We start from the raw sequence: 26,458 nt of genomic DNA, 5'->3' as shown, positions 1-26,458 counted from the left end.
AAGAACGCTTCCCCCCCCCCCCCAGAATTCAAGGACAAATAATTTCCCATCACAACAGCATTGCTGACGCAACTGCGCGTGCCTTAGCAACAAAGGCGTACTACAGCACTTTATATACATCACGCCTCTAAATATTGTCAAAGCCAGGTTTGTATTTTGCTGTGCAACTGTACCATTTTCAGAGAGGACACACAAAGGTTTAACTATCCTTTGTTTTAATTAATTCTTTTCTTAATGTTCTGTCCTTCCCATTTAATTATCGATTCCTAACTGGTTCTCAGCATTTCCTGACTTGTACAGATTTTCTTAGCCACTGAGGTGAAAGTCCTCATGTAAGACACTGTCAAGGGCAGAACAATAGGTAGGATGGACTCTCAGCTTCCTCCCTAATTTTTGGGGCCCTAAAGAAGCAATAATGCATCAGGAGCTCCAAAACCATTAGGGAAAACAGATTATAGTGACAGAAAACAAAAATCAACCAAATACCACTGAGCTAAAATCTAATGAATTTATGCAAGCAATGAAAATGCTACAAATAAAGCAATGTTAGGTAGATGCAAGAACTACTTGCATTCTTATTATAATCTCATCTAAAAGTATTTAATTTCTAACACTGATGTTCCAACACTATTGCAAACTCTCTGAATACTTAAATCGGTAAACAACAAACAAAAGGTCTCGTCTTCAGTGCCCTAAGCTATCATCCAAAACTAGTTATAATTAAAGGTGTGAACAACAGAGTAACAAACCTGCAAAGTCAAGGTTCTGAGAAATTAATGGGCATCACACCACTGCACCAGTTCAGATTTATCACTCATTATCTCCCCGACTAGCACAGTGCTGTTTCACATATTAGTGCCTCCTTCTTTCCTCCAAGTCTTTCCTGCCTTTTCTAGATGGCTAATTTTAGACAATTACTGCCTCTGACACATTGAGACCTTTTCTCCCTCCTTTCTTCTTCTTGCTGTAAAGCTAGTGACCTACAAAAGCCCCCTGCACCTAAAATATTCCAGTATTTTAGAAAGTGAAGATTGATCATTTGAGGGGAAAAAGCAAGCAAGCGGTCTCTGAGTATCTGTTTCTACAACATCTTCACTTTACATTAACTCAAATGGTTAAACATACTTAAAAGGTAAGGCAAGGTACATGTACCCTTTAAACAATATTTTTATTAGTATTAAATCTATTGTACTTGTTGAATTGGAATGTTACCATCCTCTTTCCAAATTCTTTAGAAAATTAAAAATGCCCCTTGCTTTTAAAGTTGCTTTAAGTCCTACACTGCTGGTAACTGGACATTTACAGAAACAACTGGAAAGCATTACATTACACAAATGCTCTTTCCCTTCTCATCCAAATCCCAGCATTTTCCTTAACACCCATTCAAGTGAGAAGGGAAGATACACATGCATGAACACACACACATACAAATACATGTCTACCCATCTCTTCCCTCCATCCTACTTGGAAAGAAAAAGAGAAAGACTAAGAGAGGGAGAGGAGTGCAAGGGGGAGGGGTGACTTTCCATCACACATAAAGAAATTTTGCAAAATCTGGCCTATCCCTTACAGAGGTACCATGGCTTTTAACATCACCTCACTTGCAAAAAGCCTGTGTGCGCCCACTTCTCCCCCAAAACCCCAATGACATTGAAAAAATACTGCATTGCAGTATTTGCCAGTGCATCAGAGTGTATCCAGTTAGCTGTCCCACGGACAAACAAATGTATATTTTAATGTGTCCGGTCATGTAAATGAGGTGTCTAGTGGACACAGACTGCCAAAACAGACAAGTGGATTTGTCAAGTTATCTGCATCTCTCTTCCTCTAATATTCTCTGCCACTGCCTATTTCTTGCCTGGGGTGTTTGCTGAAATTATTTTCAAAGTGCAAGTTCCCACAGAAGACAAAAAACTCCCCTGCTAGAACATGGGATGCAATCATACCTTATTTCTTTTGAAAAACCTCGGGATGTGGAGTGGCTCTAGGTTATGTACCAACAGTATGACAATTACACACAGAAAATAACCTGCATTTAATTAGTACACTCCCAGCATACCAAGTAGGAAGGTTGAGGAGAAAAAATTCCCTGAAACCTAGAAGGTATTTCAAAAAAATTAATGCGTTAAATATAAGTAAGATTAATGCAACCGGATTTTCTTTCATTAGTCACAATATTTAACAGGACCAAATAAACATGATGAAGACTATTCCAAACCCATTCAAATGGGATTTTTAAGTATACCCCTTCCAGTTCATTGTAACCATCCTTTGTCACAACAGCTCGTGTTCAGTTTGAGAGAGCTCAAAAAGGTAAAATTAATAAAGAGGCAGAAAGCAAAGAAGGCAACCAAGCCAGTCACCAGTGGAAAGGCATCCCTGTATCTAACATGAGAACTTGATAAGTAGAGTACATGGGGACAGGATTTAAAAACTGATGGCTGGTATTCACATTGCATCAATACCCAATTGTAAGATTTCTTCCTTTCTGACCAGTAGTTCACCAAGACAATTAAAAAAAAAAAAAAAAAAGAAAATGTTACATCTAAAGACAACTACATTTTCCCCACCTTGTTGTCTTAACAGAAGGAGGATTTACACTTTAATCTTTTAATATTAGTAGCAATTTTAATTCTGTTTCACTAACTTAATAGCTATTTTTCTATAGGATGACTTACAATGCCATCTTTTACGCACAGAAAGAAAATGTCACTATGTACATGCAGGCTGTATTCATTAATATAATCTTAAAACAAAGAAAAGAGGAAGATCGGAGCAGGAACACGTGCACCATAAAACAAGGATTACATTATTTTTAAATCTTTGTAGAAACACCAAATTGAACAGAAAATGAAAATGTAACTACTAGCTGATGACTCTTAAAACAAACAATGCAGCTGTGTATAATAAAAGGCACCCTTATTTATTGTCATGACTAAGTTAACAGATTTAGAACACAGTATCTCTGTTTTGGACAGAAGAAAAATTATTTTACTCTCACATACAACTACAGTGCATGTCAGAATGCATCTCTGCACATGCACAGACTGTAAAATACGGAATTTTACACACGCACACACACCCTCAAGATTTTTTCGCCCCTCTACATTGTAAAGCAGTGTAGTTTTCAGAGGGCTGTTCAATCACTTTTTCACAGAAAGGACTGCAGCAAAAGCAATACTTAAAACAAAGCAAGTTATTAGGGGGAATCACATTTTTTATTCATATTTAAACTAAGCACTACCATTCCTTCTTGAATTTGCATTCAAAGCAACCCTGCACCTGAGAAAGGAATAAAGTAAAAATATCTGAAAATCCCAAGACAGCAAGAAAAGGCATGTTCTATATTCTTGCTTTGCTTCTCTTATGCCTCCTGATGTGTGATAGATAAGCATTTTCTGGGCGACCACATTTTTACATCTTTTACGCTACCGTCTATCACTTACTAGTCTACTACGCTTTTTCAACACTTCTAGCACCACCAGCTATTTCCCATTATTGTTTGCCACTACAATTAAGAGACCATCACAACTAGCAAAATATTCAACTGTGGTTTAAAAAGTAGAGTTGCCAACAAGGAGCCTGACACTGGAAGTGGATGTTGCTCCAGCAAATATATAATAAGACCGTGGCTAAAGGTGGGGCTGGAGACGAAGAAAAGAATAATATCGTTATTTCCGTAAATTCCACTCAGCGCATAAACCCTAAGATATGGTGAACTCCCCTGAACTGATTATTCTGCCATATAACCATCTGATTTTGTAAAAATACCAATATCACTTAACACAAAATCACTGCTTAGGGTAAATTCATTCTACCTACTGTTCTCATAGGGACATTTGCTGGAAAATTCTAAGAAATGATTTGCAGAAGCTATCAGCTGTGGGAGTTCACTATTATACCTCTGTCAACTTCATTCAATATAATTTACATTTTTTTTTTATACTGCCTCACAGGATTCCTTGCAATTTTTTGCACGTACAATTTCACAGCAGGGAGGGGGAAGGAAAAAAAAAAAAAAGAAAGATAACCCTCTTTTGCAGAGGAGAAAGAACAGATGCTTAAAACCAGATTTCTAGAAATCACTGTAAGCCTGAGCCAGAAATGTAATTAACACCTATTTATAAAGAATAATTAAAGTTGTGACTGCCACAAAGAACAGCAGAGATAATCGAGGTAGCCCCTGCTTCTTTTTTTTTTTAGATTTTTTTTTTTACACTGTTTGCAGTATTCCCACATGATTGCCACCTGCTCCCCCACTCAGCTTCCCCTATGCTCGTTTCCCCGGCAACCTTTCATTGGCTTTTCCTCCCAGCTATCGCTTTCAGTTCGGCTGCTCAGTCTAATCTTATTTGTTTTACACCCATCAAAACAAGCAGCTAGACAAAGACAATCCTGTAAGAATGGGAAAAGACCGTCGCTTTGTTTCCCCGGTTATAATAAATATCCGCGGCAAAAGTCTGCAAAACGTTAAATTAAGGGGGAAGGGGGGGTCCCCGCCGCCCCCCCATCCCGGGGCTGGCAGGAGGGCCGGGTATTGTGCGGGCGGCCCCAGCCCCCAGCCCCGGTCCCCGCAGTTGTGTGTGTCTGATCATGCCATTTTGCACAATCTGTAAGGAAAAGCACAAAAGAGGGGACGAGACGAGCACGTCCGGGCTCCTCCGCCAGGAGAATATGGTCTAAAAATAGAAATACTATTTTTCACATAAATGGCTTTGACTTCTCCCGGCATTTTAAAAAAGCACAAAACAACACGGCTCTTCCCCCCACCGACCAACCCCCCCCAGCCCCCACCCCGACACAAAAAAAACACACCCTTCCTTCCATCCATCCATCCATCCATCCATCCACCCATCCATCCTCGACAGCACCGGCTCCATGGGAAACGCGATACCTGAATTTCGGAGGCGATTATTAGGTTTGTATTTAAGGCTGGTGTAATAGGAACGGAGATTAAAAGGCATCATCGGCCGCCCGATCCGCCAGGCACACGCGGTACCATGACACCGTGACTGTCAGCAGAGACCATCCGCGCTCAACTGAAACGCAACGTTCAATGGAAACGCTGTGAAGTGCCATCGCAGTTAGAGACATTAAATGGATGTACAGATACATATGCACACACACACACACACACGCAGAGGCAGACATATCCCACAATAAAAAAAAAATTAAAAAACCCAAAAAATCAAAAAAAACCCAAACAAGGTTCTCTAATTTTGTTTTATGACTCACGGTCCGCCGCCCTGAACAAAAGAAATTCGCGAGGCACACGAGAAACGAGACAAAACCCCATGAGCAGGCTCTCCCCGTTCACTTACCATTTTCAAGCCATTCCACTCCATCTGTGATCACAAAGATGGACCCTTACAGCCCCTCACAGAGTCAAAAGCAAAAAGAGCGTTATGTAAAAGCTGACATTCCTTCTTACAGCGCTGCTGCCCAACGATGCAACAAAATCGACATATACTAGGCACTGCAACACATACAAGCCTCCTCCTCTTTTTATGAGGTCACGACAGGAAACTCTTTGAAATACAATATGCAGCATTTACTGAAGCTCATATAAATCACCCTCTTTTAAAATTACCATACCTATTGCGCAGTCCACCAAAAAGAAAATTACCAATCTCGAGGCTTTTTATTTAACACCCCCCCCCCCCCCCCAGGATTTTGCTCTGCATTTGTATCTCCAAAATGTCAATGAGGAAATTAACTCCCCCCCTTAAAAAAAAGCCTCTTCTTCCTTTTGCATTTCAGTTAGCCACATACCAGCCTTGCATTAGAAATGAGCTTTTTTCTTTATTCTGAGAGAAATCGCAATTACCTTAAAATGACAAAGTACATCCTTTATTAAAGGATACGCAGACATTAAATATGAAAGAGAGAGAGCGAGAGAGAGGGGGAGAGAGAAAGGGAGGGGGGGGAAAGGGAGAGATCATGTACAAACAGATCAGTAGAAGAAAACTAAATTCATGGGAAAACACAGACTGAGAATGATGCAGATTCGGGGAAAATCTGTATGTTAGCTTCTACATCTACCTCTATATAAACCCGCTACAATCAGATTTTAAATCTACTAATACCTACCATAACCATTCTTAATGGCAAATACTGGGTGTCTTGAAAGGCTTCAACTCTTCTAAACGGTTTGGTTTTGGTTTGCTTTTTTTTTTTTTGCTTGCTATAAAGGTTTTTCAGGGAGATTAATTTTTTTTATTATTATTATTATTTCTTTCGAATTTTTTTTTGTTGCTGTTGTTATTAAAGAGATCCACAAAAAAAAAAAAACCACACCAAAACAACAAAACCAAAAAAAAAAAAGGGAAGGGAAAAAAAAAAAAAAGCAGCACGGTGGCTAAGACGTTTGTGCGGCGAGAATTAATAGTAATAATAATAATAAATAATAATAATAATGGTGATAAAGGTTAGGTCTGTGTTGTCGCGGTCTCAGTGTGGTGCAGCGGCGGGGCGGCGGCGCCGGCGGCGGGCGGAGCGCGGAGCGGCGCGGGGCGGGACGCGCGGAGCGGAGCGCGCGGAGCGGCGCGGGCCCTGCTGCGACTGGCGGCCGGCGGCGCCCCTTTACCGCCATTTATGGGGCCATCTGTCAGCGGCGCCGCGCGCTGATTGGCCCGCGCCGTGAGGGGAGGGTGGCGAGGGGTGGCGAGGGAAGGGGAGGGGAGGGAGAGCGGGGGGGGGGGGGGCGTTGCGACATCAGGTGCTATTGAAATTAGCCGCTGCCAGATTGACAATGTTAATGATGCGGTGACCTCTACAACAACAGAGACCAGATTTCTGAACTGCTGCTTGTGTCTAGTAATTAAGGCCCCCGGTTGAAGAAACAACACGCAGCTCCGTATTTTTTATAATTTTTTTTAATTTTTTTTTTTTTTTTGGTGTGTATGTGTGTGTTATTCCCCCTCTCCCCACCCCTGGTGCCGTACCTCGGCCATGCTCCAGTGCCTACATCTCCTTACCTCCTGCGCGCCCCGCTCCCAGGTCCGGCGTATTTTAACCACCTTATCTTTTTCGACAGTTGCTTTCCGGAGAAATGCATATTTAATGATCTGCCTCTAGGCTTAAAGGCACAACAAAAGCACTTTGACGTGCATTTAAAGCTGCATTTATTTTCAGGTACTATTGATTTTAATAATCAACCCATCTCTCCCTTCCTTCCGCCCAGTGAGGTTTTTAAAAATATGTATTTTTAAAGGAGTGGATTTGATGTTGCTGCCACTTGACACTGTCTAAGGCACAACAGACATGTATTTACCAGGGTGCTCCCCCTGAACGACAGTAGTATTTCAGAATTATTTTGCCACCTCACTTCGTTATTTTTCAGCTCTACAGGAAATAAAATGACGGCGAACTTTGGGCATTTAAAAGAATTTCTTTTCCCCAGCCTTAGAGAAACGTGCTTAACTTAACAATGCACACTCATTAATCCTCCGCTTGCTGCCACTGACGAACTAACAAAACTTCACTTCCAAACAGCAATATTTCACCCGTTTCTGACCACAGCAAGTTTATTAAAAATTCTCAAGTTAGGGCACATTCATTTCTTTCTCCTCCTTGAGAGTTATTTTCCTAAAGCATGTTTAGTCCAAAGTAACAAGGCATGGCACCCTGTAATTGCAACAGACCTTGAATTTATGTTCATCTCAACCAAAGCAACTGAGTTATTACTTTATTAACATATGCAGGATCATTTCATTTTACCACCCACACATTCATTTCATCAACTAAATACGTTTTTTAAAAAAAAATTTTAAAACGCTTGCAATGATACTAAACCTAAGAGCTGAAAACTGAGAAAGCTGGGATGGGCCACATTATAAGCACACTTAGCTCTTTCCTAGAGAAAGAAAACCTGACTACAAATCACCAAAACCACTTTCAAAATATGTAATCAAATCATCATTGTTCCAAAAGTTCCTTTTTTTTTTTAAGTATAAATATGCTTTCCAAACTGCTAAGCTCTGAATTGACATTCACTAGATTTTAAATTTCTTTAAACCATAGACACGCTCAAACACACAGAGACTAAACACACCAATAAAACATATGAAATATAGTAAAGCTCATAAAATCTAGCTATACACAGACCAAGCAAAGAGAAAAATCACATTTAAAAAACATCACACAATCTATTTGTGGAATGAGCACTGAATTCAATTAAAACATGAACAATGTAAAAGGCTGCAGAGGATTTCTCTCACCACGGATCCTTCTGAGCACATTTGTAGCTTGGTAAAAACTAGTATAGATTAAACTAGCCCGTAAGATACATTTCCCAACTCCAATTAGATGACCTATAGACTGAACACACAGGCATCAAAATGCTACACAGCTAGTATATTACCATACATTCTTGTGCAAATATACATCAAATATTAAAGTTAGATTTGTAATGCAAATTTTTTACTTAAGGTCTCTTCAGGGGTTAATAACACCAAAGAAGGCATCCAGAAATTATTTTTAAGTCTTTTCAACTTCAGCCTACTTTGTTACTATAAATTCGTTATGCATATCAAAAGATTCAGCCATTTTTCTGAAACAATAATCGCACGCTGCTCCTCTGAAAAATTAGCTATCTTATCCGTCTATAAATCCAGGTACTGTGCACACTGACCACTTCCCCAAAAAGCACCCCACACACGCAGCCTTTCCGAGAAACACTAAAACAAATGCTCAAACATCCTCAGAGGCCTCTCTCTGTAAAGACAAAGGCAGAATCCTATTGTTGAAAAAGTCAACCTTACTCTCGTGTTTCCAATAGTACCATTTATCTTTCAGGGTAAGGGACTGACCACCGCATCACGGTGGTGACATTTGTAAAGCATCAGATTCTCTACACAGTCTCTCCAGCATCAGCCAGCAAGCCCCTGAGCAAAGCATATTTTTAGTGCAATCTTCCATCCCCACAAAAAGAAACTTGTCTTAAACAGCTAATCCAATATCAAAATGAAATCACAGGGTTGTTTCCCAGCCCCCCCTCCCTCTCCTTACCATAAATGAGCAGTTTCTTGACTCATTAATGACAGTTTCCCTTAAAAGAAGTGATCTCATATCACTGAGCCCCTCTCCACCACGCATACATCCCAAAGGTTGCGGGTATCTTAGCATCAGTAGCCGCTAGCAAGCTCTCTCATACAGAGCCCAGATGGACTATACCAGAAGCCAATTCAGCGTTAATAACTACCTACTCTGTGCAGTTTAGAAGCCTTACGTGGCATAATGTCCTAGGCAACAGCAGCCGATTGAAACCGCAAATAAAAGACAACCCAATTCTCCAAAAGCATCAAAAGGAAAAAAATAATAAATTGAAGAATGATTTTTAAAAAAAAAAAAATAAATCTTACTTTCATAAGATTAAACTGGATCATTCACAAACACAAGAAAAAGGAGAAAAAAACCAGATGCTGCCCAGAAAAAGTGACAAAATATTACCTCATTATTTAACAAAGCAGCATTAAGCGTCCTGCTGATTTCAAACATCTTGCCACAGATTTTGGTTAAGAGAAACAGAAAGAATCCTTTGCAAGCCCTCTGTCTGCAAAGGGTTCTTCAATTTTCTTGCGCACAACAGAATAGTCAATATGTTATTTCCCTAGAGTTCGCACATTAAAACATCTAGTCAGTGAGCTGAATTTTCCCCTTATCACACTGTAGACTCCTGTTATATGTACTGCTCTCTTTGCAAGATTAGCCTGCCCCAAACATGGCTGTTGTTTAAACTATTCTTTAAAGTAACAGTTCACTCCATAACCACCAGGTGGGCAGTGTACACAAATTCAAGTAACCATCTTAAAGATTTTTCTTGGAATAGCTGCTGGTTGTGATATACAGTGTAAATGCCCCCTACACTTACCAAGCAGTAGGGGAAAAAAAATTGTCACTGTTTTACGCCCTTTCCTCCCCAGAAGCGAGCCCACACACAACCCACTAACATCACTTAACTTTTAACACAGATTTTTTTTTTTTTAAAGGGACCTTAATTTATACAGGAGCTTTTCATTCAGCAAAAATGAACTAAGTGATAAAATCCAATCAGTTCTGAGAACAAAGTGCAATTAAAAGGGAAAGCACACCCATAGAAGCGGTCTATACTGCAGAAGAAACAATATCAGCATTAAGTTCAAGCACAATAGTGTTCTTCCATGGAAACACAAAATTCAGCATGTAAATAATTCACACGAGGGTACAATTTGTTAGAAAATATGAACTATACCTTCAAGCAAATTGGAGACAACTTGATAAGATACTGGCATGACTTACTCTGGCTTAAATTCATTTATGGAACCACTGTTGCACACATCAGAGCACAAGACCAAAATACATGGAAAGGATCCAGTTTTCTAAAGCATCTGTCTCCCAAGGTATCAAACTGTCCCTATTCCATCATGTCTGCAAGATAATTAAGTATTTTTCCCCCACTTCATTTAAGGTCAAATACCTCAAGAAATACTTCCATACTATAAAAAATATGAATTCACTCAACGCTCTACAGCAACATCCAGAGGCTTGAATGAGATTGGGATCTTCAGGTGAGGTGCTGTACAAACACATTTGAAAAGTCGTTTCCTACCGAAGGATTTACAAACAACATTTACAAGACTGAAAGCACAAAGCAGAGGTGTGAGAACAATAAACAAAGAGCATCACGAAATGTCTTTACCAGTTGGGATGAACTGCTGGAGATATAAGGCATCTCTGGCAACTACCTGTGCTAAGGCAGATTCCAAAAGGATATTTACTGAGGTTGAAGAATAAATGCATTAGATGGACAAGGACTTTACCACCTACAAAGTGCCATTACCTATTTCTTTCATTTATAGCAACCCATGTTGAGTAAGTATATGCAGAGTAGTGATTTTCTTTGCTGGCCTTTAACTAATATTAAAGTGATGCAGTAATGACTTAACCTTCTTGAATATGTATTGAGTTTCAAGTCATCCCTTTTTATATGACAAAGGTTATTTGCATCGATTTCTGTTTGCATGAAATAAGCTTATTTTCTCATTCACCATATGCCTTGAACACTAATTAAAAGTGTCACTTTCTTCTAATGTAAGAACGTAATCATTTAGTAAATAAGTATTCTTGGCTTTTCGGTCTTTGTGATAATCTATTTAAGGACTTTTTATTTCCAGGTAACTTCAGTGCTTTGATTACCACACACTCCTCTGATGTAAAAAGAAATGTTTTATAAATACACATTTTTGTTGTTGTTTTTTTTTTTTCAAATAAAAAGAAAAAAAAATAATCTAGAAGTGCATCTTTAAGGACCCACACTCCTCTTACCCTGAGGCAAATCCATCCAATCAATATGAAACCATTCACATGCCACCATCTGCCAAGCTGTAGAGCAATGTGGTTGGAACAGACCTCTTATAAAGCAGCAGTGGTCTCATTTTCAGTCTATTAGGGAAGCACCAGAGCTCTCATGTGCAAGGACACAACACTCCAACTCAGATCTCCTCACACCACTTTCTCAGTGCACTGCTGCAGAACTCCTGTAATTTTTGCTGCTCGAGTTTTCACACTAATCAAAGCAAGAGGGAGGAGAAAATGATCAGTAACAGTCCTATTCCACAGCAGTACAAAATAAAGAATTTAATTCTATCCTAATATGATTATAGCAAACCATTTAAATGCTGCTGCCTGCCAACTACAACCTGGCATTTTCCATCACCTCATTTTCTGCTCTTCTGGAGAAATTTGCCCCTAGAATAGTGTTACTCTTTTCCAAGACATTCCTATCATAAAGTTAATACTTCATTCTGATCAAAGAGTATTTTGTTGTTTGACAGATGGGAGGGTGCAGGTGTTTGAGGAACCAAGGAGATGCACGTGAGAGCAAGAGATGGATCTTAAGTACAAAATGATTTAATAAAGACAACGGGCTGGGTTTGTCTTATGCAGTAATTCAAGAACCTCTGCGGAAACAGCCTCCAGTTCACGATACCACATCAACACTATCTTTAACAACACTGAGCTCACACAGTCCGTCAGCAGTTCTCATAATGATTTAAAATGTTCTCCATCACCTATAACCCCATGCAAATTAGCTGTATGACTAACTAAAAAAGAGCAACAGAAGACAAAGGGAACACGAAGGGGTGCAAACCCCTTATAAATGTACAGAGAGAAGAAAAATTATTTTAAAACCACCCATGAAATTACAAGAAACTGAAAAGCTAAAACACGCAATTCAGTGATGCTGAAAGTCACAAACTCAGGTGGAAAAGCCAATGCTGAATTGTTCATGGCACCTAACCCAAAGCCAGACTTCAGGAAAGAACAGAAACAAAAAAAACCTACAAAACAGCTCAGTGAAGCAGACTGCTCTTTGCTCTTCATGTCTGCAGGGGATGGGATAGACTGGGGGATAGAGGGAAAAACAATGGCTAAACAGGTTATTTACCTGTACAGCAAGGCTTTTTTCCACTGTTACTTGAACGGCTTACAATCAACTGTATATATACATAATTTGTTTAGCTGCTGAGTAATTGAAAACACAATCAAGCAAAACAAAACACCCTACCACCAACTGCCCTGTGGAAATCAAGCAGGAGGGGGTGATTGAGACTGTAACATTGCACGACACTGAGAATGTTCTTCAGGCAACTGTTCTTAAGGGGTAGTGAATTCATATATTTGAGGAAGAATCCAATTTTTAAGGTTTCACTGCAAAATATGTAAGTCATGATAACTGAACACTAGCCACAGAAAAGAAATATACCATTTCTGAGAAAACAGTAGGGGGAAAAAGGTGACTGACATGGTTTGGAGCTTTTATCTGATGATCCTCCAGAAACGCAGGAACCTGTCCCTGCCTCCTGTTCTGCCCCTGCTGTGGAACCCACCGACAAGCTGCACAAGCTCTGCTGCTGATGCAACGTACTGTGTGGTGCAATGAGACTCCTCGTGATGCTGGGGACATGAAATATGCCACAGACCTACCTGGAAAAACTATCACCTTTTTGATCTGTGCTCAGAAAAGAAAGAAAAAAAAAATCCAGGGTAGTTAGAGATCTAGCTCCTTAAAGAGCTAGACATTAGATGCAGAACAAGACAGAAACCCTTCCTTATATACTTACAACTCTAAATGAGGAATTTAGAGGCACAAAGCTTCGGCAAGTAGTCACAGTTCCTACAGAAATCACACTTCAGCTGCTTTTGCACAAATATGCTATTTAATGTTGCTTGCCCACTTTCTTTTTCATGCCTTATGAGATGTGTAATTTGGATGCTGCATAGCTGCTCTAAGTATCACACGCCAATTTTCCGAAGATGTGTGTATTTGCAAATCCCACTGTGGATACTTATGTTTGAACGCTGGGAGACTGGAACAAAACTCTCCGGGGCACACCAGAGCACAGAGGTAACAAAATGAATAGATGTAAATAGCTCTGATGGCAAGAGAAGTCTCAGTGATAGGCATCACATCCTCAATTTCAGAACTGAAAGCAGGGCACCCACACAGATTTAGGTGTGCATGGGTGCCAGTGAATAACCTCAACAAAGGCTTTCTGGGACTGTGAGGGTACAGGCCAAGCAGGGAAGTGGGCCAGGATCTCTGCTACAGTGCAAGAAAGATTTGGAGAAGATGATTCAGCACCTTCCCAGCATGTCCTTGGCTCTACACTCCTCTCCCAACTCCTAACTAATTCTTTGCAACACAGAGCATCCACTCAGTCACAGTATGTCTTGCCTGGCCAATTTTCAATACATTTTAAAGAACCCACTGTCAGGGTTGCAAGACTGAAAAGCAAAAGGCAGCATTTATTGTAGGTAAACATGTTAACACAGCAATAATGCCAGTAATCCTTTCCCCTCTTTCCCAGTTCTTTTACTTTTGGTTAAGGAATATAGATTCCAGTGCTTTCAGTCCCCTGATTGTTTTCTTCCTTTTAAATTCAGAGACATTAAAACTTGTATTCAACAGACATTCTAAACCTACAGCTTGCTTTCCTATCACTACAAGCAGGATTCAATCCTACCTACAGGGAGAGTAAAAACATTTCTACATTGCTGTCTATTTTGTATAATAGAGTTAGCAAAGTTTCAGCTGAGCACAAATGAAGATGTTTTCAAAGATTTATGACTGCATTTTTAAAATGTATTTACTTGTAAATAATGAAAGGACCTAGACACTGAAGAACTCCAGACTTACCAGGGAGATTTACATGAGTTCAGCCATTTTTAATGTGCTTATGTATAAGCACAAAAACCCTCATAAAAAATGTGAACAGGGTCTTTCAACCAGCATTGCCTAATTTTAGAACAGTTGATGGATTTGCTTTAAACCCATCCGTAATACAGTGTGCAATATACCTTGTACTCAGGCCAAATAATATCAATAACAAGAACAAAGATAAAAACCTGAAAGGGGATTAATGTGCTGATGTTTCCAAGATTTGAGACAGTGATCAGAAAGATCTGGGAAGAGTGCAAGGTGGCTGGATCAGAAGAGAGGTACAGGAGGAATCAAAGGAGACCTGTGAGCAGTGTGCAGAGGGGTTATATCTCCTGCAAGTTGCAATTACACAGGAAGGATGCAGAACCAGAGAAGAGACAAAAGAGAATAAAGAGAATAAAAAGTGTCAAGAGCTATTAATTGTCCCAATTACTTCTTGTTAGAACAGTTGGCACTTACATATAGTATTAAATAACAGTAGGCAGAATGTAAATAAGTATTACAATTTTAAACATAAAAAAAAATAAAAAAACTCACAATCACATCTGGGTCAACCCTTTCATGCAACCTATTCCCAAATCAAGGATGCTCAAAAGGAGAATATAAAGTTTAAAATGGCTTTAGTACACAAACCAAGCTTACCTCATGCTGCAAAGCTTACACCTGTATGCACAAGTGCCAAGATTTCCAAGAAGCTTCCTGTGTGCATCTGTTTTATTTTGCCCCTCAACAAATAAGGATTAAGTAAGTTGCCTGAACAAGGTATCCAAAACTCAGGGATAAACAGCTCCCTTATGAACGTGGATCACACAAGTCTTTAGTGTATAACTTAGATTACAGAAATGACAATTTTTTTAACAATAAGGAAACCAAAGGTAAAATAAATGAACAGGTATAAGAACCAGAGCTAATGCAGTGTTTAAGAAAGGACCAATGCTGACACTTAACTGCTCATACTGACAGACAAAAGGAAGGGGCTAAAGAAAGGCAACCAAAAAAAAAAAAAAATCAGCTGTGGCTCCTCTTGTCCTCTGCAGTTCATGAGGCTCATGTCTTGGAATCAGGATTCCTACCCAATTTCCACAGATTATGTGCACTTATAGTTTCTTTAAACTCCTCTTTGCCAAGTGTCAGAATACCTTAGCAGATGACTTTTAGCTTCCTTTCAAGTAGGGCAGATGAACAATGGGTATTTTTAGTACTTTTTTTTTTTAAAAAAAGCATTAAAAATATGCTAGTAGCTATAAAAATTGTTTAGGGCTAAATAACTTTGGTTACAATTATTTAGCAATACTTGGGTTTCAAGGTATCTGTGCAGCCCAGTTGGAGAAGGTGGCAGGCTGGCAACCAAGAATGACTTCACTTCTGCACTCAACCACCTCTTCCACAGCCACAGGTGATATGTTTTCTTCACTACTTCAGACTGACTTTTAATTCAACAGGAAGGTAAAAGAGGTGAGGCAGCAACCAGGCTGCTTTTGCTTTCTCCAGTCCATGGAGCAGAGCTGTGAGAGGATGGCCTCTACCAGCAGATGAGTTTACCTCACCTAAGGTCACACACCATCTAGGAGCAAGGCTCTCCAACCCCCCTTTGTACAAGCAATTCTGGGCAATGGTCACTTCCAAGGCATAATCCATCTGTCCTGCTCTACAAAGCTCTGATAAATCCTGCTCTTGACTTCACTGGCTATGCATTAAGGAGTCAGACCAATCTCACCATGGGTTTACCAGGTGATGAAGGCAGGTGGTCTTCAGTTGATACCCACCTAGCTGCACATTTACCCAAACTTCAGCAACCCTGGGGTCTCTTTGCAATCCTTGATATAACAGAGCATAACTGGTCAGAAGTACATGTACAGACTTAAGTGAACAGCAATTCAAGCAAGGCAAATTTCAGACCACCCAGGACCCAGATCACAGACCCAGACAAGGCCAACACTCAGTGCACCATGACAGCTACACAAAGCAAATCCTGTGTTGGCCTGTACATGGAAAAAGCCTAACATCTCTGGAAGCATGTAAAGCAACTTACCAAAAGAAAAAACCCAGCAGGCTTTATTTCATGAACTCTTGGATAGATGCTCACACATAACAGAAGCTTTGATTCTGGACCTCCAAACAGCTAAGGCTTAAGAAAAAAGGGTTCTAGTATGTCCAATTTATGACTGTTGGGAAAAGCAACAATCACATCAAAACAGCTACTCAAAACCTATCCAGCTATAGGCCATCACTGTGTAGTTTAAGAATATTTCACTCCATTGCTTGAATGCATTTATATTCTTCCAGGCAGTTTTCCTGATGTTTTCTAAGGATTCCCCAATGCAACAACAAATGATCTTTCTTTTAATAGTATCACTGGATGCGCTGTAACCTGCATCTAGGGACACCCTGCTCTGCTCAGATAAAACTTAATTGTTCTTCTGACATCGTACAATGAAAGAACTTTAAACTCACCTAATATATAGAACAACCCTCTGTTTTTAACATTTTCCATAGCCCCAATGCCTAGAGGAACACTTCTCAAGTAAAAAAATCTCACTTAAAATGTTCCAGGAGAGCACAGATAGCCAACCTACACCTAGTGAGAAAAAAAAAAAACATTTACTTTTTTAAAAGGTGTCAAATAAAGGATTAGATTTTATTCTGCTGTGGTAGGTATCAGTGATGCTGTGGAACATTTTACAAAGAGAATTTCAGCCACCGGCAACAAACTGCAAAAACCCCTACAGCATGTCTGTACTGGTTTTTTCCTCTAGACTATTTCCAGAACCTTTTGCTTTCCATCAAAATATCAGGACAGCATAGGTGCACACCATAAAATTCTGTGGTTTGGTAGTGGAAATTTCAGCTCCTGACCTTTTGGGTTAATGGTGCCATGTAAATTTAAGACACAATGAAGCCATTAACCAATTACTCCCACTGACCTCACTGGTAAGGGGAAGACTGTCAACACTGAGAATGAGGCCAATTATTTAGGTGCCATCATCTGTTCAGGAAGCCACCCTCTTCAGCTGGTTAGGAGACTATCCCAGGCTGGAGGATGATTACATGGATTTATCTATTCCTGTCTTTGTCACTTCTCAACTGCCATACAGGCACAAAGATTTTCATGCTTAGGAAACTCCTACCAGCAGAGAGAACACTCCTCAGCAACTCAGATTACTTTGCACACACAGAAGTTTTGCTTCCTCTCTCCACTGGCATCAGTCAGGCCTTAATATGTTCAAGACTCCAGTCATCATCATCATCATCAAGAGCCTCCCATGCACATGGCCTGCACCCACAGCCCCAGACTATGAACACTGCCATGATAAAATCTGCAGCTCTGCACATGTTGCTGACAGATACAGGATTTCCTCCACTAATGAACTCCCTGAAATTTCATCACTTGCTGTTCCATGTGGAAAGCAGAGCCAGCCTTTCCTTCTGTATCATTAGGATCATAACAGTAATTTATTAAAAAAAAAAATCTGTCAGAACTAGATGCTATTGCACATTTCATAAGCTTTTAAGTAATGAATGAAGGAAAAAAAAAAAATCTCACAGATGCAGTCACATCAACTACACAAACCAAAATAAGACCAGATACTAAAAATGAATGTTGGGAAAAAACCAACATATAAGTGTATACAGTAAAATCTTGCTCCAAATGCTTCCACAAGACCCAGATCGAAATCACTTTAAAAAACACTGCAATCAAGCTTAATAGAGGCTTTACTTTATTCAGCTATTTAAGAATCCAGAAAAAAAAAAACAAACAACTCAACTCCTACACAAGAGACTGCTTTTGTAAGATTCAGATTAAGATGAACAGGTCAGATGCTGTAGGGTACCAAATTTCCTCCTCAGCACTTTCCTATCCTGTCCACTAGCTCAGCCTCACCATTCTGTGAAAGGGCAACTGCTGAGCATCAGAGCTGGCAGGTTTAACAGGAAGGACAAAAAAAAAAAAAAGGCACATCAGCCGATGACATTCCCATACCACAAGAGGATCCCAAACGTGTTGTTAAACACTACGAAAAGCAACACAACCTGGCAAAATTTCAAACAGGTTTCCAGTAGAGTGACCTGCAAGGAGCAGCATGAGATTCATGGAGTCAAGCAAGGAGGAAGCCCCGGCCACTGCCAGGTGTGCTCCCAGGGCTGAGTGTCCTGACGGGTCCCACCTGCAGCCTCCACCAGCACCCTGGTCCAGGTGCTCCATTTAAGCTCAGGGCTGGGGCACAGAGGGGAAAACTCCGGCCTTTGAGATTCTAAGAAAGTGAATGGAGACAGACAAGAGGGTGCATAGCTCCAGTTGTAATCTCCAGCAATGCATCTCTCAAGTATAGGGCTGGGATTTTTGTCAGTCAGACATTTGTAGTGCAAGACTGGTTAGATGCACTGAGAGGCACACAAATCCAGAAAGTGTGTCTCAGTACCACATGGAGCATCCTAGTATTATAGATGATTTAACTACGTGGTTCCATAAAGGGTAGTTAGTGCTGGGTGTTAATAACCCTGATTCAGAACTCTGCTCAGCAATGTACTCATTAGCCAGACCATCTGTGTAAAGGGAACAACCTACACTGTCACAGCACACGGAGCCTGGGGCTGACCTTAATATCTTCCCCCACATACCAGCAGAGGACAAGAGGAGGGAAATTTGGCATTGGTTTCTGTCTTCACTGCTGCCACAGGAAGATAGCTGGGCTGGAAAGGAAGTTTCTCACCTCTCGAGTCACTTTGCCAGCTGTGGCAAATGTGAAGCAGCAACTTCTCTTCCTCCTAAGGTCCCACTGGTGAAGTGGGAAATTTGGCTGTCCTGTTAAGTTATGATAAGTCCTGTTTAGATATCACAGGACACTGACTTACTGGGGAATGAGGGGCTTCACAAATCACGTGAAAGAATAAAACCTCCTAACATAGCCAGTGTAAATTATTTGATGGACTCAAAAGTGCCCAGCATGACATGGAATTACACTGCAAATATACAGTATTTACTTCTTGTTCCATCCTCTGTAGCACACGTGCTAAGACAAGCTGCAATACTGCCTGAGCCATATTCCTGGATGTTCCTCCTACCTGCACACAGGCCCTATGCAGGTCCCTAAGATCCCTTAGCTGACTGCTTCAGGAGCAACCTACACAGCAGGTCAGACGGACTACAAGACAGTAAGGATACATCCCAGCATTGAGTGAAACATGTAGTCATGTCCAAGACATCTTTAAGCATGTTCAGGATTAGGCCTCTCTTTCTAAGCACACCATTCTTCCAAAACCTGCTTTTCTCATCAACAAACATGCTCCCTTCTCGGGATGGAAAAAAAGCAAAACAAACCATCCAAACCAATCTGCTTAATGTGCTATTTACTTCAGGAAGTGCCATTTTTTCTCCTCTATCAATCTCTTTTCATCTTTGATTCCTTAACTGCACTCATCTATTGTGTTTATTAATTTACTCTGACTGCTGCCACGTCAAAGCACAGATGCAGAGAGCAGACCCAATGCTATTGCGTGCTCTCTGCTTACATGAGAGCCCGAGAAGAGCTCCAGTGAGCCAAGTACAAACCACAGTGTGGAGCCCCGAGTGAGAGGAAACTCTGAGAGGGATTTGAATGACTCTTCTAAGACATAATTAAAGCTGATGTTTTCTTTAGAGCAGTGAAATTCAGCAACAAGTACATTAACAGAAAGGCTGGTATTGCAAACACCAACAGGCAAAAGGCATCTCAATTCAATTGAAAGTAAACTGTCTGGATTTTGAAATGCTACCTAGAATGCCAGTAAGTGTATATAAAGTGCTTTATCTTTTCTCATCATGGCATGGGAGAAATCATCTCCCACACATCAAGGCTGCTAGTGGGAACCTTGTCCTGTGGAAATAACACTTCTTTCTAGGTTTCAGCATTCAGTTTTGCTGCTGTGCAATTCCCTTCCATCTAAGGGAAGGGATCAAATTAAAGGTTTTTTTCAGATGTTTGATTTCGCAAAGCCTGTAGTAGTTTAGCATCTTTGATATTTCCACCTTTCTGCCATCCATTCAAGACTTGCCAGTGGGTTAGAAGGCTGTTAATCAGGGAATACATGACCAAGAGACAAGCAGGAGAGCATAGCGACTGCTCTTAGAAAAACAGAAACAAAACCAAACGAAGTTATTCAAAACCACAGCTACTTGAACGAGGAGCAAAAATTAAAATTGTTGGCAAGTGACAGACCTGGAAACAGGAGTCAGTATCAGACCAGCTTTGTATCACATCATATTAATATCCTGACTTCTGCAAATGACACTTCATAATCTTGGATACAAAACCAGTAATAAACCTCTCTGGCAAAGCCACAGGTGCTCAATACAGCTCTACAGCTCAACCTGAACTGAAGCAACAAACCCTGTCTGCACATGTCCCTTAGCAGTGCAGCAGCCACCCTTCTGCAAACCCAGAGAACCCACACACAGCCACCAGCAGCTCCTCACACACTTCTTGGCAAGACAAAGCAGATTTCCTGGGTATTACTATTTCCATAAACTGGCAGGCACAAGGAGATGAGATAAATCTATAACCTACAGACAGGTCTAGAGCAGAGGATAGGCTTTAGGATTCTGCATCTGGTGGGCAAATCCTTCCATGAAGACAAGGTTTTGAAATTTTTGTGAGAATGTACAGAGGAGATGGGCAAGCCTTCTTTGCCCCAGGGATGTCAGGCCTCTCTTCTGACCTAGAAAGCTCCTCCAGTAAAAGTATTTCTATCAAACAACACCCATGTACCTTAGAGAAGTTCTGCATAAGCAATAAGCAACAGCTTGGCAAAAGGAGGCTTTGCACAGGCTACTGCAACTAAAGAAACTGGCAAGGATGTCAAAAAGCATCAATTCAGCTATAAAAACACTCATGAAAAAGCAACCTGGAATTATGCATTTATAAGAGAAATTAAATACAAAAGGATACGCAGTGAACATGCTCGTTGGGAGGGTCAGGAAACCCAGTGTTTATGTATTACCCATAAGAAACCATTGACACGCAGATATTTACCTTACAGCAAATCACTGTGCCTAACTGAAAAAGACCTAAAAAACAAGGGAAGACTAACAGCAGAAAGGTGCAAAGACTTTAACTATACAAAGACTCTTTAGCTATACATTGCATGGAAGTATGGAGGACAATGGTTCAAATAAAGTCAACTGTGTTGGAAATAGTGCATGAAATCCCAGAAGTGACAAAACTACTAGTCAGTGAAGAACATGAAAGGAGCCAAGTGGAAGAAATCAATCAAGAAGAAAAAGTAAGCTTTTTTTTTTTATAAAGGCAGGCAAGGGGCCAGATAACATCAATGGACACGCATACAAAAAAAAAAAACCACAAACACAACACCCAACAGAGAAGCGTAGCTCTATCTCCAAGAACAGCAAGTGATAAATTTGATAATAAACTAGAAAGCTCCAAACTAAGGAATGACAGCAAGCAGTGAGGGGTGAAAACAATTTTTCTTGTGCTGGAAAAAACCCCACCTTCTAATGCAAATGGATGAGCTGATTAACAAAGCTTGCAGAGCCTGTTGTGAAAGACGGGTGAATGGAGAGAACCCGAGGGAGACACTAAGAGCATGTAAACCAAATCAGGGAGCAGCTGACTGCATTCAGAGGGAAGAGGCTATAGGAGCACTTAGAAACACAGAAAACAAGAATATGACCTAGGCTGCACGAAGCACTAGTAAACACACTGAAGTGGAGGGCAACAGGAGGCATCTGTTCAATGTATTCTTAGACTGCAGAAGTATCAGCAGTTTTACAAATATCACCATTTATTATTATTAGTTTTTATAATCGTGGGGGAAGCACTAGAATACTTATTTTTACTGAAGTTACACAAAACCCACACAGAAACCACACTTGTTTTTCAGTACTAAAAACCCAACTGTTGAAAGGTGAGAACAACCCTTAATTTATGGAAATCCCAAACGCAATCTCCCATGCATTAACTTTAAATCATTATGGAAACAAAGGCTGCATATTTTGTCTATTGTGGGGATACTGAAGTACTTTTTTTTTTAGAAATAGTTTACTATGTCAATGAAAATGCAGATGCTTCTGTGCACTTCAGGGACTTCAAACACTGCATCAATTATCTGAATAAGTAATGAAAAGACATTGTGAATAAAATGGTTCACCAAGCCTGGTTCACAAGTCAATTGCTTTCTGAATCCAGTAATATACTGTAATATTTGACAGGTTATTTCTTTTTGCAAGAGGTTAAGAGTTTTCCGTGCCCCTGTGCTATACTTGCTGCAAACGGTTTGGGGAGAAAAAACCTGACCAAATACAAAAGACTGCAAGAAGTACAACACACCTTTGGATGCTCTACCATAACCCTCTTCTCACATAAAGGAAAAAAAACCCAAAAAAGTCCCTGAAACCAATAAGTTGAAGCCCAACCAAAACAGAAACATGAAAATCTCCCTAGCAGACTGGGCCAGTGATAAGCAATTTAATACTTTCAAATTCAATTTCTGACCAACTGGACTAGGTCACAGTGGAACACGAAATGTCTGTTTGTTGAGCTATGGTTTCCAAAGAGTCTCTTACTGGCACCTGGAAACAGAGCAAGCATAAGGCTGATTATCATTTCCGTAACCCCCCAAGGAAAACTATCATGCAAGATGTTTGAGTAAGAGCAATGCTGTTCGAAGGCAGCATTCATAAACAGAACAAAGACTAAACAAAAGGCTAAACAAGTACATCATAATTAACAACTACAACCAAACTTTTAATTAAGATATGTAAGAAAAATCAAGGAGAGCTAATTAAAAAAACACCAGTGTATATACTTTCTTAGAAAAATCTGAATTGGTACCGTGAAATAAACAGGCTAATTAGAAGTGACCACAATTATTTTGTCACTGTTATTGAGTTTAGTCATGATTTTTCAGCTTGCTCTTTAATTCTGCATCTTGTCTGCACTCCTCTGTTGTTCGAATGCAGGATTTTTCCATCCAATTTCTTTAAAAACTAAGCAAAAGTGAAGAAAATACCCTAGAGATTACACTTTGTATGTCTGGCATATTTTGTCATTAGTTTTGAGACACACTCTTTTCTGCCTAGGTCAGTATAATTCTTGCAGGGCCAGAATTGTAATTATTCTACTCCCCCTATTCATCCAGAAAAAAATCCACAGTTACCACAAATGAATCCTGATACAATTGCCACATCAATAATGCTACACTCCACATGTTTTTCTTTTATCCAGGCAGCCAGACCAGCATAAGAACATGATGCTGCTTCACACAGATTTTACTGTTCGGTATCAACTTCCCTTAAGGCCAAAAAACCGTTACAGATAATAGGAATCTAACTGGCAATATTAAGGTTTTACTTCTTTCCTCTTATATACTACCCTTTCATGAAAATACATCCATTCTCATTACTTTTGCCATTCTTCAAAACTGTTACCATGCTGATTTGAACAGTAACACTTAGTTAATGCTGATAGAAACAAGCAAAGAAAAATGCTGACACAATCTGGAGTTATTTAAGAACTTATTTGCTACATATCTATTTCTAGAAAATTAATAAAAAGTTGCTGACTCCCAGCTGTAAAAATCCCAAGTACACCTGGGCAAAATAAAAATGGGTAAAAAAAGGAATTGCCACCCACAATCCCAGAATGCAAACACCAAAATGATTTGCAATTAACGACTTCTACCTCTCCCCTACAGTGTTGGCACTATACCCAACACTCTACTGAGATACATGTTAACTCTTTCTGCTTATCAGACTGAGCAGGATCCACCTTCCAGAAAGTTGTTTCTGCAGCAACATGGAAGCAAAATTCTACTTCTTAAAATACTCTTACATCTAACAGAAATTGATGGCCTCTTAAAGTTCTGTTCTGGTGCACCACTACACATCAGCCCAAGGTAACCCTTAAAGTACCCAGAGAGAGTTGGCTGCTCACCACAATATCTTCCTCACTCCACATTTAAAGTTCCAAGCAACTGCTGTCCTAACTGTAGCTTTCAGACCATTATGGCTGTAGGGTGTCCCCTTTTTCCCCTCTCTACAAAACCAGGGGATTCTGAACTTGTAAAGCAACCTTGGTCTTTACTAACACCATAGCACACATCTTCCTTGGAAGTCACTAAACTTTTAAGTTTGAGGCATTTCCTTCTTTGCACTGAGACAAAAATAAAGAGTCCTTCCTCTATATGGCTAAAAAAAAAAAAGTTTCAAACCCCCTTTAAAATTGAGATAAAAACATACATGCCTGTGCCAGGTATCTCATAGACCGGAATCTCCATTTCCTCAGACTATTCCCAGGCTCCTCTATTGCCAAAGGTAGACAAGCACTTTCTCCCTAGTCTGTATTTTTCTGTTCAATAGGTGGAATTAAGTAAAAGGCTTATTTCTGTGCAAAGGCTTCTTCTTCTGCGTAGCAATAAGCCTCACATTGTAATTGGTTTTTTTTTTAAGTGTCATTTAAATTATTTTGGTATGATTTATCTTTCCTTACTTTTTCCTAAAACATCTCAGAATATTAACAAGGAAATAAATGTAGTAATACTCTAACATCTTCAAACATTACCTAATTTAAAAATCTAATTTACTTTTCATAATTTAGGCTTCCTTACTATTTCAGATGTCACTGAGTGTGGATAGTAAAATTAGACTATCAATTTCATTTTTGCTTTGAATGTGTTGCAGGTTCTGCTTCTCAACCACTAGAACTTTCATGTTTAAAGTTTCCAAAATTGTTCTGGAACTTTTAATTTAAAAAAAAGGGGGAACTACTGCTTTGTTTTTATTAAAACAATTCTCAAGTGCTCTCCCTGGCCCTTTTTACAAGAGAAGGCCAAGTGCTGGCACAAAAATAAACCTCAAACGTACCTGTTAAATAGTAGTAAGTGGCTTTCTATTAATACAGAGAGACAATAAAAGTCTTAAATGGCACTGAGGGTGCCATCGTGTTCAATGGCCTTCCAAACAAGTCAGTGGGAGACCTGCTTAAGAATGAATAAACAAATTGAAAAAGTAATAATACACGATTATGTCCTACTCTTGCTTTGGTGAAATTTAAGAGATGATTTATCACCAAAGGCAGCCTTACTGTCTTAAGGCCTCCACAACCAGTGTCAGCTTTATTCAAGGCCTGCCATCGCACTTGAAAAGAACTCAAGGAAAACATTTAGGAAAACTTATTAAGACATGTGTTCACTGACAGAACTTACTTTGGAAATAGAGTTTTTTATATGGAATAATAAATGAACAGAAGTCTCAACTACATCCAAGCTAACCTTTTAATATCTGGGAATACCTCACACCATCAGTCTGCTGCAGGGAAAAAAGCTACCAGCACAAAACCAGCACCAACTTCCAGAGTTAAGTATTAGGCAATTAAAACTACATAAGTCATGGGTAAAGACTTTAATTAAAAACACCTTAACTGTGCTAATCACTGTAAACTGGGTTGAGCCTGGAAGCTGTAGATACATCACCAGGGGCACAGGTGGGGAAAGGAGGAGATGCCCTGGCAGGGGCACAGGTGGGGAAAGGAGGAGATGCCCTGGCAGGGGCACAGGTGGGGAAAGGAGGAGATGCCCTGGCAGGGGCACAGGTGGGGAAAGGAGGAGATGCCCTGGCAGGGGCACAGGTAGGGAAAGGAGGAGATGCCCTGGCAGGGGCACAGGTAGGGAAAGGAGGAGATGCCCTGGCAGGGGCACAGGTGGGGAAAGGAGGAGATGCCCTGGCAGGGGCACAGGTGGGGAAAGGAGGAGATGCCCTGGCAGGGGCACAGGTGGGGAAAGGAGGAGATGCCCTGGCAGGGGCACAGGTGGGGAAAGGAGGAGATGCCCTGGCAGGGGCACAGGAGGACAAGGCACCCGCAGGGTCTCCGCCCCGGCGGATCTCGCCGGTCCCGCCCGGGTCTCCTACGCGTGATACGCCCCCGGCCGCCGCCACCCCGCAAAGCTCCGGTGGCCACATTTTCCGTCGAAAAACGCTAGTTTAGGAACCACCATGCAAAAGCACTTTTTTTCGTATTAAAAAAAAAAAAAGAAAAAGGCAACGCAGGCGGCATCACCCAAACCGCTCCGCGCGCGGCCCCGCTCCCGGCGGGCACCGGCTCCCGCTCGACGCCCCGAGCGCGGATTCTCCGCCCGAAGCGGGGGATGCGCAGGGAGGGGTGGGTGTGTGCGTGTGTGTTCCCCCACCCCGCCACCTTCACCTCCGCGCCGCGGCAGCGCTCCCCGACGGGGAAGAGGCGGAACGCGGGAAAAGGCACCCGC

The 26,458-nt window shown here is 40.6% G+C and overlaps 1 protein-coding gene across 8 annotated transcripts in view; it reads right to left on the bottom strand.

Annotated features, from left to right (window-relative positions):
* Positions 1 to 26,458, bottom strand: part of ELAVL4 (ELAV like RNA binding protein 4) — an 82,630-nt gene that overhangs the window by 56,008 nt on the left and 164 nt on the right. The window contains exons 1-2 of one of the 8 annotated variants that reach the window (XM_032696489.1): positions 5,322 to 5,611; positions 4,895 to 5,039 (exon numbers count right to left, since the gene is read on the bottom strand). The exons of 1 other annotated variant lie outside the window; for it this stretch is intronic. Coding sequence is in view for 5 of the 7 variants with exons in the window: in XM_032696484.1 (XP_032552375.1) it covers positions 9,010 to 9,126 (117 nt within the window). In the remaining 2 variants the exon portion in view is untranslated. Of the gene's footprint in view, positions 1 to 4,894; positions 5,040 to 5,321; positions 5,613 to 6,090; positions 6,221 to 6,977; positions 7,000 to 9,009; positions 9,164 to 9,450; positions 9,691 to 26,458 lie in introns of those variants that run through there. 6 more of the 8 variants (XM_032696485.1, XM_032696484.1, XM_032696483.1 and 3 more) reach the window with 6 other exon arrangements.

Source organism: Chiroxiphia lanceolata, chromosome 9 (genome assembly GCF_009829145.1).
Source record: "Chiroxiphia lanceolata isolate bChiLan1 chromosome 9, bChiLan1.pri, whole genome shotgun sequence".
In the NCBI taxonomy this organism is placed as follows: domain Eukaryota; kingdom Metazoa; phylum Chordata; class Aves; order Passeriformes; family Pipridae; genus Chiroxiphia; species Chiroxiphia lanceolata.
Note: the sequence above shows the minus strand (reverse complement) of the source record. Positions and strands in the feature narration are given on the sequence as shown.